Source organism: Cyphomyrmex costatus, unplaced genomic scaffold, assembly GCF_001594065.2.
Source record: "Cyphomyrmex costatus isolate MS0001 unplaced genomic scaffold, Ccosl1.0 scaffold182, whole genome shotgun sequence".
NCBI lineage: Eukaryota > Metazoa > Arthropoda > Insecta > Hymenoptera > Formicidae > Cyphomyrmex > Cyphomyrmex costatus.
In genome coordinates, this window is record NW_017275847.1 from 1139293 (window position 1) to 1152641 (window position 13349).

A 13349-nucleotide genomic window follows, 5' to 3' on the forward strand; every position below is an offset into this window, starting at 1 on the left:
AGAATACTTTTCATTTAGGTTGTATTTTTCTCTTCCAGCGAATCTCTGTCATGATGCATTTATCATGCTCATTCGTCGACATGAAGATTTTGCGGTGAGTTTGTGTGCATTATGTTTTCTCTCTTACATTTTCACAGATAGAGAACAAGTGTCATTGGTTCTCTTTCTCTCACGCACATATATTTTTTCCGAAAATTATTCGAAAGTCTGAGAAAAAAATTCGTGTACGCGCGTATCCGATATAAGGCAATATTATTCGCACCGTTGGTTGGCGTGCAGGGTCCCCTCGATCCTGCACCTATGTCGAAACGACCGCTACAGCGCACAGCAACTCTGTAGAAATTTCTCTCTGGCAGCGGTTGCAAACCTGCCCTCGGCTACGACGCCGGGTTCTAAGCTCGCTTCTGCAATCGTACGGCTAACTGCCTGCGACTCTCCGCGTTATGCATCATCTCGCGTTTTCCAGCTGGTAATTATCGTACCACTGCCATCCCGGGGCCTTAGCCTGCTTCTTCAGCCCGCTTCCATCGACTCGAAATTCTGGCGAAATACGCAGACTCGTTGATCTCTCGACCGAGAGATACACAAGTAGGATGTATGTACCAGGAGCTACCGAAGAGCTTTCTCATTACAGATTCTTCAATTGATTTAGAATTGATCTTGACGTAAACGTCGAGCCAGCTAAGAATTTATGAATTACTTAATCATTTTTTTATAAAACTCATGAATAATTATTTTATCCAATTATAATAAAAAATAATAAAACACTTCCTTTTATTGTCCTTAAATCAGCTAAAAAATGCCATCCTTTATATATTTTACATAATTTATTTCTAAATTATTCCCTTCAGTCGATTATAAGTGGATTTTGTTTCTTCAAGAGTTTCAATTTAAAGATGTTGGTACAAGATACACAGAGTGTCAAAAATAGATAAGATCGTGTTAAACGAATAACAATAACTTTCTGTTAAACGCGTACGAAGATTATCATGAAATTGATCGTGAAAGAAACTGTGATTAAAAGAACATCCGGTGATTCTGGGACACCATGTATAATGCAACGGATAGGTGCACTTCGCTATAGGTGAACCACTCGACTATCAACCTGGCAAATGTCAGAGTATCCTGCCGTCGTCGTCGGAACCTGTCCTGTACTCGTGCAGGCTGAGTGCGCGCGCGCGGGGAAATATTAGACTTCGCGAAACCCGCGGCTAAGTGCAACGTGTATATTACTGCAACACTGTGCATAATTCAGACTCGAGTAGAATCTATGTTTAATAGATCTGAAAATAGTATGCCTCTCGTTTGATTGCCGCTTAACCTACAATTTAACGTAAATTAAAACTTAAGAAAAATCCTCCCCGTCTTTTAGAAAAGTTAGAAGAGATTAAATTAATATTTAACACGATTTAATGTGTGATATTTAGAAACTGAGAAAAATTCTGAATTAGAATGTAGAATCTGAAGTTTACTTTAAAAGAAGCTTAGAATATTTACTTTGACAAGACTTAAAAAAGTAACAGATTAAATCATGCAATATAAGACTTAATTCAATGTGCATAACTTGGTCGAATAGAATATAGAATATGTAGAATGGAATTAAAATAATTCTAAAAAGGAGACACATACTTTTATACCGAGAATTATTTATTATGATAAATCGGTAATTTATTAGCAAATGGAAGGAACAGATTTTGTCTCGATTAAGCGAACAACTTCGTCATCACTAGAGGAATTTATTTACATGTGTGTGCGTACTTGTGATTTAAAATTCGACCGTGCGTTTCGCAACGAAGTAAATAAGCGTAATTATGAGGTTTAAAGTTTTTGCGAAGTCGACTTCTCTTTTCTCTCTCTCTCCTCTCTTTCTTCGCTTCTTTCATTTATCTTCTACTTAATCTGTCTTGCGGGAACGTTCTTCTCGTATTCGCAATATCAATAAGTATGTAGTAGCGCAAAGAAACGAGAGTGAGAAATCGATTTTTTTCTCCCATCCAGAACACACATGTGCATTCGCTATTAACATTCCGATAGAAAGCGGTGACTCATTGCTGCCTATAGTGTATTTTAAGAGCGTCTAGAAACTGATGAAAGTCATTCAGTGACAACTTCGTTCTACAATTTAGAGGCCGAGTGTTATTCCAAAAGCATACGCGAGATATCCACCGAAAATCTTAAGTTCTTCAAGAGTTCGATTCAAGTATCCCTCAGCTATTCATTCTTATTGAAACTAACTTATTAAGATAAAACATTAACGAAATATTGTAATAACACTAATTTTTTAAAACTCAATTTTCTTTAACAGCACAGTTCTGCATAAAAAATATGGAAACTTTTTATTTATTCTTTTTATGTAGAATCGCTTTTCCTTCGCGTATTGTGTATAAAATTATATAACCTTAATATAACTTTAATATAAAGAGATAAATAAAAAGGTCGATGGATCAACCTTTATTTATCTCTTTTTCTCTTGAAATGTTACGTCGCTATCTAGAGATCGACAATCGATAACGTCGAAATCAAACTCTGATCAGTTAACGTTCAGACATATTTTGTTACTACGAAAGAGGCTTGATCGATTGATTTAATTCGCGGTAATTCTGTGAACATTAATTGTTTTTTACTCTGTGTGTTCAATCGTGAGGACTAGGATCGTCAAGGAGAGAAATTCAGGTTCTCCTCGTTGTATTTTACGACGATGACCTCACGTGTCCTTCCACTGTCTTCCTCCGGGCATCGCCGGTAAAAAGGACTATTAATAATCCACCTTGCTTTCTCATTCTGCTCAATGAAACGTGTAAAGTATTCGATAATTAACAATGTAATCAAAAAACATGGTTATATGTTTAATTTTATTTATATTTTATTATATAATAACATTTCGTATATTACCGTATAATTTTGTGGTGGTGTGTGTGTGTGTAGTCTATATTTTATTATCTTAAATCTTGACAGATATCATTAATCTTTTTAAGATTTTGGAATTTACGAACCTATATCTGATATAACCTTCATTTATATGGCTTTATTTTTTAACCTACAAATAATTAGATGGGTTGCTCGGAACACCCTACATTTTTTTTTATCTTTATAGTTATATTTTTTAATATATGTATGTATATACAGTTAAATTTACAGTATTTGTTTTGTTGATTATCCTTATGAGATACAGGAATGTAAAAAATAATGAACTTTAAAACTTCAATATACTTTATCTTTTTCAGAAAGGTTTTTAAGACTAATTAGGCTGCTCTCCATAGTAATCTTTTTAAAGGTTAAAAATAATATCACAATTGAAATATTGAGACTGCAGGAAATAATATATTAACCGTGTCATTTTAGGTGTAAGATTTTATTGTCAACACTGATATAATTAATTACAGTAATAATTTTTATGCTATAGAGTCTGATCAATATTGACTTGATTATTAACTGTAATCTTACTATTTCCTGAATTTAAATTTGATTTATTAGCGAAAAATTATTCTTATTATATATGTATAAATATATAATAATAAAGGGGGATTTAATCATTTTACACATATTTAGTTTTTTTTAAATTCTATCGCATTTTTAATAGCGCGAGAAACTTAGAAAGAATACAACACAGTATATTTAAAACGCACACGTTTTAAAATAGCCATCTAAAGGTGGCTCTCTCTCAATCGAAGGAATACTTGTATAGCCCACGTCGCGCACGATAGTCACGTGGATTACAAAAGCGTCGGTATGATTATGCGTCGCGACGCGGCGCGGCGCGTCCCAGATATCCCCCGCTCGCGCAAAGCGGCGATTTCGACGAAGCCGAAGGAGGAGACTTTAACGCCGGCGTACACGCGATCCCACGCTCGTAGATGCGTATCTCCGCGTCTGCCTTCTCGATCTTACCTTTGTTGTGGCCCGTTCGCGTTGCGCTTCCTGCCGTTTTCTATTTTGCGGTCCCTTATTCCGTAAGTTCGACTGTCTTTTCTTTTTATCGTAATCAAATGCCATTTGGAGCTCAAATTCATTTTGGGTTAATTGAAGATAAAGTTTGAGGAAATCTAATTGCACAGGTAAGGTCGAGTATAGCGTAATCGCACTGTGATTCAATTGTTTAGAAAATTAAAAAACTATAAACTAAATATTAATTTCTTACTTTAACATTTAATTTTTTAAGAATATTTTTTTCTTAAAAATTACGTACATTTAAATTTTAAACTCTATGTCTCTAATTCCTTTGTAGAATATATGCGTATTAAAGATTTTTTAATGTATAAAAAAGTAAGATCAGCAGACAAAAAATATTTTAGAATATTTTAAAAATTCAAAAACATTCACACAGAACTAAAAATTCTTGATACTTATTCAACTAGAAAAATTCAAACTTATTTTTTACATTACCTATATATAAATTAAATTCAATTTAGTTGAAATGTTATTTAACTTTTAATTATATTTTAGTTTATAATAAATTAAAATTTAATTCTTTGGATAATTAAACTTCAACTCGATTGGTTTACTAAATCCAAGTTTATATAGGATTCTAAATTAAGATTAAAAAATAACGACGAATGTTAGTCCGCGAATTTCGTTGGCGCCAGAAATAGCTGGTTAAACGACGCTTTTAGACGCATTTTTATTTGGCGATCACATGTCCAGCGTGTTTATGTCTGTAGATAAAGAACGCGGCGAGTCGTGTCTTCATCCTTTGGCGCGTTTTCTCGAAAAACAAGTGGCAATTCTGGACACTCCTCACTCGGTGCGGCAGACCGGAGTTGAGGCGATCAAAATTCCTTCCACGGTTTCCCCGGACGAAAATAACAAATTCATCCAAATTCCATGAGCGACAAACGACGAGAGGCGAATCCCCTCATCTTCCTTCTTTCTCTTTCTACAGCTTGCCATAAGAATCTCTAAACCAACATAAAAATCGCTCTTAAAATCCGCGATTCGTTTTTTAGAAACTCGATTCAGGCTTTTATATTAAGATATATACATTTAAATTATATTATACTTATATTTGAGTCGTTTGAGACTAAAAGAATTTGATTCAGCAGATTTAAAATCTTATACAAAAATGTTTAATATAATATATCTTTCACACAATAAAAATGTAAGAATAGGATTACAATTTTAGAGAATATTTAATGTACTATTTTTTGAATAAATTTTCCCCATTTCTGAGCAAAATTTTAAAACTAAAATTGCCTAAATTTTTAAATAAAACATTTCTTCTTTAATATCTTTTGTAATATTTTTCATCGTTTTATTAATTTCATCATTGAACAACATGAAAAAGGAGGATTAGATAATGATCGTAATTATCGCCTTTAAGTGTTGCACTCTATCGTTTTTACAGTTTGTTTTTTTCAAATTTCTGGATCCATGTGGAATCTGCATTCACGAACGTGACCAGTTTTTATTTGGTGACACGCGGAACGATCTAACACGCGCAATACACGCGCGACACGTTTGCCATTACCGCAATTTTATAGTTAATTAATACCGTAACGTGGTCGCGGTATCATGAACAGCTGGAATTTTTCACCAATTATTTGTTTCGCAGGCCGCAACACCGCTGCAGTGGCGATTCATCATGTAGAACGGATATATTGTGGTCAATTTTAAGCGAGAAAACCGATTTCTCAAAACGTCAACGAAAGTAAAAAGATACATACGAAAAGTGAAAGAAAATAGTTGAACATGAATCTTCTTACCGATTAATCTAATTGATTCATTCAAATAAATATAATTCTATTTTTCGCGCAGTGTTTATTTTTATTATGTATCGAATAATCAACATGAAGCGTTATGGATTTAATTCATACATGTGATATGGATTAATTAAGTAAATCATGTAGTACATAAATTAATTAATTGGTAATTAATTATTTGCACACTTAACTCTAGTTTTTACTACTTTGTATTTTTACATAAGCGCTTATTTCTGCTTGAGTTCTGCACGATATTATGTTGAGAATGATTTCCGTGTTTGCTCAGCGAGATGCGCGCACGAAAAATGCAATTTTGACGATAATCACGATCGCGCACTTTCTCCTTCGCAACACCGCGCACTTATTTGCATCGTATCGTAATTTTCCATCGAAAATAAGCGCGAATACGTATCACACTAGCTTTTCAAGAAACTTGTTATTAAGTAACGATTTCCTTGAAAATATTTCCATTAATCGCGATCACCGGCGTGCGATAAGCACTTACAGGGTGTCACGAAACTATCATATCATATATAAGCGATGTGTCGTCACACTGCTTCTCTTCGTGGAGACGAATAAAAATTCCGAGGAATCGTATTTTTGAGCCTAGTTTGAGCCGCGTACGTAATTTTCTTTCGAAACGGACATCGTGGGCGATAATCTCTGGCGCGATTGAGATAAATCTTCCTCGACGCGAATAGAGCACGGAGGCTGCGTCATCGCGAAGATTTCCTGCGCGCGCGAAAGAGGCGACGACACCTCGTCGTCGTCGTCGTCGTCGTCGTCGTCAAGCCGCGTGTAACTCTACGGAGATTACACGCATCCGGAACGCGCGAGCGGCCGCGAACGACAAAGCAATGTTATACGGCTCTAACCATGATTACGCGTCAACCGCGTAGATCGTCTTTATCCCGGGATTCCATTTTACTCCGACTTTCATAGTTACGATTTACCATAGCAATAACAGTTATCCCTAATGATCGAATCAATCATCTTGGAAGGAATGTTATTCCGCAATCCTGTGATCTTTCAGAAGAAACACAGAGAAACGTATGTTATGTGCCTATGCGAAAAAAAATATACAGTATGTTCACCAATAAGAATCCATTCCTTCGGAGTGAATTCATTGTTATTATTATCATGGAAAGAAGCTTATTTTATGGGCATATTTTATAAGCTTGAAACTTCCGAGAAACGCGATACTTGGTGTCTTTATTTAGAACGATGTGATGACTTATAATTAAAATGGAGTCTCATCCTTCAGATTGACGCGACGCAAAACGATCAGGCTCGATCCCCGAAAAAGTTCACACCTCGCTGGCCGCATATAATGCAGCTCGCTGCACTTTCGCAACACGGATAAATATATACCTGCACGAGGCTCTCATGCACACAGCTACATACACACACATACGCGCATACACACAGGCAATCGTTGCACCGCGAGAGCGTGTACCCACACTCTACTGCCCACACGCGTGTGTACGATACCGGAACGAAGCGAGTGACTAACCTCTGGGAATAGAAGAGATGAGGAGATCTCTGCCAGGTTAACTCCTCGTAGACCAAGTCGGCTGAGGATCAGAGATTATACGCGCGTCGAGTGTTAGGAAAATTCCCTCGACCAACGTACAACGCGGAGTTTGTCGGATGTGCAGGTGCTCCGGAAAAGGTCGTTCACTGATCGAGGGTCATGTGCGCGAACGCATCCTGGACGACGCGAGGCGTCGTCGCGGCTCTACGCTCTTCGCACAGGTATCCACGCAGGTGTGTCGATGCGATGGCCATACGACTTTTATCGAGTCTGACTTAGAAACTAATAGCTGGCGACTGCTGGCTTGAATTCTTAAGACGTAATTTATCCCGATTAATATCGGATGCAAAGAGAGTATTATTGCGGCTTTCTAAATCTTCGAGGTGTAGTAAATCTCTTGATTCTTTCGGCCGCATCCAATCTTAACTCTGTAGAGCAAGACTGCCTTCCTTTGAGTTTTTAGGATATAACGGATCTCTTGACTTCTTGAATCCTCTTAAAAATGTAAATACTTGAATGTATATACTGCAACCAGATTCTGATTTTTAAGTTTTCAGAATGTAGATCTTGACATTTTGAAACCTTAGTGTAAAAATCTTGATTCTTGAATATTTTAATTGTGATAGATCCTGACTTTTGGATCTTAAAGGTGTAACAGATCTTGGCTTTTTCCACGAGAGATGGAACCGGATTTATTTCTGACTCTCTTCAACACTATTCATGCTATTCTCTTCAGCACTCGCGCGAGACGCGATGTATCGAGTTTAAATTCTCGATAACGGACTTACGAGCCACGTCGTGTCTCTGAAAGGCCGAAAATTTGATTAAAGCGGCCGATATCACTCTCACTCACGCATACGTGTTCACGAATACGTTTCACGAAATTTCGATATCGCGAGGACAAATTTAGGCACCGCGGTCCACATGTCCCTCTTATCTCGATCCTCTCACGAGCTGGTGCAAACGGAATCGATTCTTCCGAACAAGTTCTTGAGGATCTGCGGCCGCCGGATGCGACCAGTGATCAGTGGTACCAGCTGTTTCGTGGACGCCGTTGTACGCGGCCGTAAACCGTATTACTCGCCGGCGACCGAACGACTGTAAGCGCGATAGAGGTGGCGGAGCAAGACGAGGAGGAAGAGGAGAAAGAGGAGGAAAAGGAGAAGGAGAAGGACGAGGAGGAGGTGGTGGAGGAGGAGGAAGTGGTAGGGTAGGTGAACACTCCAGGAGAAGGAGAGCTCTCTTCGCGGCGGGCGTCCTCTTCCACCTCGCCGCCGCGATCGTCTGGTGGTCCTTAGTATACCAACTTCAAGTCGTCGCGATGTTGTCTTCGACCACAACGATGACGATGATGTCCATTGGTTTTGATAGCAAAATAATTCACCAAAGTCAGTACGAAGAAGAAATACTCGGAAGATTCATAAAGGAGCGCTCTTCTGCTTCTTTCTTTTCTTTTGGTCAATCCGAAGTCGTGATCACGTTGTGAGTTGTTGAAAAATAACGATTATCGTAATGATTTCAACAGCAAATAAATATCTTGAAAGGCAGAAAGGGAGAGAGAGAGGAATATTTTGTTCCTTCAACCCGCCAATTTGGGGTCATTATAACGTCAATGTCACGTCGACACTACGTCGATTATAGAATTCTAAATAGAATGTTCCATTGAAGACATCTAGAAACACGCTACTACGTAGAATATTTTCCAACTGAATAGGTCATTCGAGAATTAAAAAAATATTTTTTCTAAGTTGAAAAACTTGAATTCCAAATCTAAATAACACAAACTTGGAACCTCTGTGCGGAGGTTCGAGGACCGACCGAGAACTAACGAGACGAATGAACTCGACGGGATTGCGTGCGTACGTGTACGATAGGATGACAAAGAAGAAAAAGAGAGAAAAAGGAGGAAAAAAGAAAAAAGAGAACGACGGCGACGTCGCGACGCGCGTCGTCGGCGAGGTGAAGCAAATCACTGATCGGTCCCCGTTGTTGCTCTATGGCGTGCATCATGGCGCGGACTTCCAGCGGTATAGCTTGCGCGGGCTCGAACGACGAGGAGGGTTCCGAGGGTGGGAAGTGGGAGGAGGGAAGCGATCGGACGCGAAAGCAAGAGAAAGATGGAGCGACGACAGAAGTGAGAGAGTGAGAGGGGAACACGTACTAGGTAGGTAGGTAGGTATGTATTCCGCCTCGGGCGACTCCAGGTATAGCGGTACTTGGGAACCCCTTTCCTCCCAAGACCCGCGTTCCCCACCCTCCCTTCTTCGTGCGCCACCGCGCGACGCCCTCCTCTCTTCGTTGACGCGCACAAAGGTTCTCCAACCGGCGGTTCTCCGCGTGCTGCACGTGTCACTAACACGAGCTCGGGGACTCTATCGGGCCCCACGGACACGGGACCCGCCGAGTCGAGTCGTGCGCGCTCGCGCGCAACGCCGGGGAACCGACTCGCCGCCGATGCAGCTTCAAGGACGTGGCTTTTCGGCCTAAGCCTAGGCGCTTTGACCTACTGCCGCCGGAGACTTGAACGAGGGGTTAAGACATGTTCATCGAGTTCATCGAGAAGAAGGAAGAACTAGGATTATCAATCATCGTAAATGCCTGCTCGAGAAAGATAATTGATTAATAGAGAGCGTAGCAAAAGTCGTACTAGTAATAGTAATGGTGCCACTAATAACATACTACCCAGCATACAGTTTGTAGAAATTGTTTATATTAATTTTCAATTTCTTATCGTATACTTTCTCTCTAAACTTTCTTTTTATTTTTATTCTTGTAGACATGTATGATTTTTAATAAAAAATTTTAAACAAGTTCCGGCTAATATTAAATAAAAATTTGACAACTGAAATAAAAAATATTGCAACTGCAAAATTATAATTTTTTTGGGTTTGTTTATAAAATAATGGTTGTCACAGTTTTAGATTAATCGGAAATTATGTTTAAATTGATAATTATAAAAATTTTGAGTTTTTTTTAACGATTTATATATATATATATATATCTTAGTTGATATCAAATTCAAATCTTTATTTCTTTTATATTCATTTTTAATTTTTTCTTTCTGATATAATATAATTTATCAAGATCTGTTATGATTTATTAAGATATTTAGTAATCTAAAATACAGTATTATCTGTATAAATGCGATAATCATTGATTTTTAATGATATACATATCTCGAGAAACGAGTACACCTGTGAGAAAGGTTTGTTTGTATCTCGTGGAGACGCAAAAAGAATAATATACTATAAAAGCAATGCGCATAAGTAATCGATCGACCGGCAACAATTTATACCCGGCTTCGTCGTGGAATTCATTCGCACTCGTATGATTCGCGATGTTTTCTTTCGCCGCCGAGATTCTAGCAACATGATAAGATTTTAAGTAAATCCGTAGAATTAGTTTCGCGAAATCGCAGAATTATTAATATTCGTCTATAATCTAGAATGTTTTTAACCAGTCTAATTTTTTTACTATGTTTGGCTTTCAAAAAAATATGGAAAAATTCAGAGTTACATTTCAACATCTCTGCTACATTATCAAAAATGTTTAACTCAAATGTTGAAAACTTTATTTGAACTTTATTTACAAAAATTGAAATTCGAACCAAAAAAAATAAGGGTGAAGTGTTTGAGATTGAAATTTTGCTCGAGTAAAAAAAAATACAAATTGTAAATGAAGGGTTAAAATCATCACGCAAAACGACGAAATTATTTGTTTTTATTAAATTTTTATTGTATGTACGAAGAAATAAAGTCGTATTTATTGTATTAATATAATTTTTATCTTTGGCGAGAAATAAAGGGAAATAAGAGTTTCGTTTAAAAATTCCTTGAGGTTTACGGGGTTTATCTATCTACTTTGCAGGCCGCGGGCCCGATTCCAGGGTTGATCGGATAAATATCTTTTTTTACTGTCGAAACCTACATTCCGAGAGATCCGGATCCACGTTAGAAATGTGGATCTCATTGTAGCGATACTGTAAGTTTGATCGGCGGGAGATTGATTCGTGCCGGCCGGCCGGCTGATCGCGGAAAAATGGCAGGAGAAAGAAAGCCCGACTAATAATGCGGCGGCAGCGGCCTTGGAAAAATGCCACCGCCGCGATACAGGCCGTGCGGATGATGGAGCGCAGGAACGTGCGGAAGAACCGCTGTGAAAAAGAAAAAGTCGACGAGTTCTGATCGATGATGTCAGAAGGATGCGCCGCTTATATACGTCTGCACGTGCTCCGAGATGCTGCAATTAAGCCTCCTCGCTCCCTCTTTCTCTCTCTTCAGCAATCCACCCTCGTCCCGTAGCACGTGTTGCACACCCGTAACCACAATCAGCGCGAAATCATGAAAAAAAAAATAATAATAAACGACTAACGACAATAGGATGGAAATTGTTCCGATTAATGATAACATTGCATCAATATTATTGACCAATGCAATTCTTCGTTATTCTCGCATTAACCCCGCGGAATCTGAATCTTTAACTTTTATTCAGAGAATTCGAAACCATTTATAGCTTCCACTCGTAACATTTGTAATGAAATTTAAAATTTGATTTATAACAAAGTTAAAGCGTAGTTGTTCATTCAATTTGCAGCGAAATTTCAATTATACTTAGATCTTTAAGAGATTGAACACCGGATAGAAAGAAATAAATACATAAGACAGAATGAGATACGTCGATATCTCATTCCTGAAAATATGACTGACCAAATGTATGGTGTCCATCTCTTATTTAAGAATCTCTAATTATACCCAATGTATCCCGGTGAAGCTCGTTAAAAAAATTACGAGTATTTGATTGCATCCTGTGTGCTAATTGTGCGTATAAAATACTGCAGGGGCGCAAAACCAGTGAGTCTTTGCTGGAGTCTCCAGTGGAAAGTTTTTTTTTGATAACTCGAAAATCATTCTTCAAATCATTCTTAACCTCAGAATTTGAACAAAGTCCATGAATTTGAACTTTTAATCCTCTAAAAAATTTTAAGGATATATTAAATCGCAATAAATTGGAAGATTGGAACCTTTGGGTAAAGCTGCTCTCCTTTTTCTTTTGTTTAAGAATATATATTATACAATACATATGCTGAAATTCCTAGATCTCTTTGAAATGTGAAAAAAAGATCTTTGCACAAACTCAAAGATTTTTTTAATTTCCACGCGAAAATACGAATATAATATAAACAAAATCTTTTTCTTCAAAATATAGAATAAATAAATTTCCTAGCAATAAGACTCTTTCAAGACTCAACGATGATTCAAAGTTTGGAAACTTCAGATATTTAAGGCTTTAAAAATTTTCGAAATCCAGAATTGTGCACATTTTGCTTAGATATGATATCGACAAAGGTTGAAATTTTTTGCCGGAGAAAGAGACGTGATGAAAGCTGAACGTATTTTTCGGGAGTTCAGTAAGTTCCCTAAGGTCCGAAATTCAATGGGGGCCGTAGTTTCTGAGAACCGGCCAAACGGGGTAGCCACCGTAGCCGAATTGATCGGGTCGGTTCCGGTACGCGATCACGGCGAGCCAGGTGCAACAGGTGAGTCCGACTCGGTGAGTCGGAGCCCAGGCAGACACGGCGCGGTGAGCCTTATTCGCCAGGCCGGCGCGCCGTGGCTCGGCCAATCGCAGGAGAAGACCTACATACGAGACTACCACCACCCGCGGTTGCCTAAGGACATTGAGTGCATACAACCGGTTCGACGTAACTCCCGATCCCGTTAACGCGCGGCGCGTCGCGCGTCGGAGAGGAACTCTTTCGGAGTTCAGATATAGCTCGGATTCGCAGACTCCACTCGGCTACGGTACCCAAAGATCCTCGGTTCTTACTTTATTTTCCTCCTGCCCCCTTTCCTCCTAAAGCGCCTCCGTTCGAGCGATCTCTCTCTAACTTCCATCTAAATAAATCAACTTAATAGTTACTACACCCCGATCGTCAGAAGATACCTGCTGATATAAATGAAATTGTTATGAATCAAAGTCTCTAGTTGTAAAGGAAATTTTCGATATGATTAAGTACCATATTATATTAAGATGAGATGATACGATTTATTTTTCTTATAAAAGTAGTTCATCTTCATTTTTCAATTAAAATGTTTCAATTTTTACTACATATTTATGTT

The 13349-nt window shown here is 38.2% G+C and overlaps 1 protein-coding gene across 1 annotated transcript in view; it reads right to left on the reverse strand.

Annotated features, from left to right (window-relative positions):
• Nucleotides 1-500: 500 nt before the first annotated feature.
• The window catches only part of LOC108772257 (serpin B4), a 57621-nt gene continuing 44772 nt past the window's right edge, over nt 501-13349 (reverse strand). Inside the window, exon 5 of the mRNA XM_018537752.1 lies at nt 501-681. Within this exon, the coding sequence (XP_018393254.1) occupies nt 501-681 (181 nt within the window). The remainder of the gene's footprint in view (nt 682-13349) is intronic.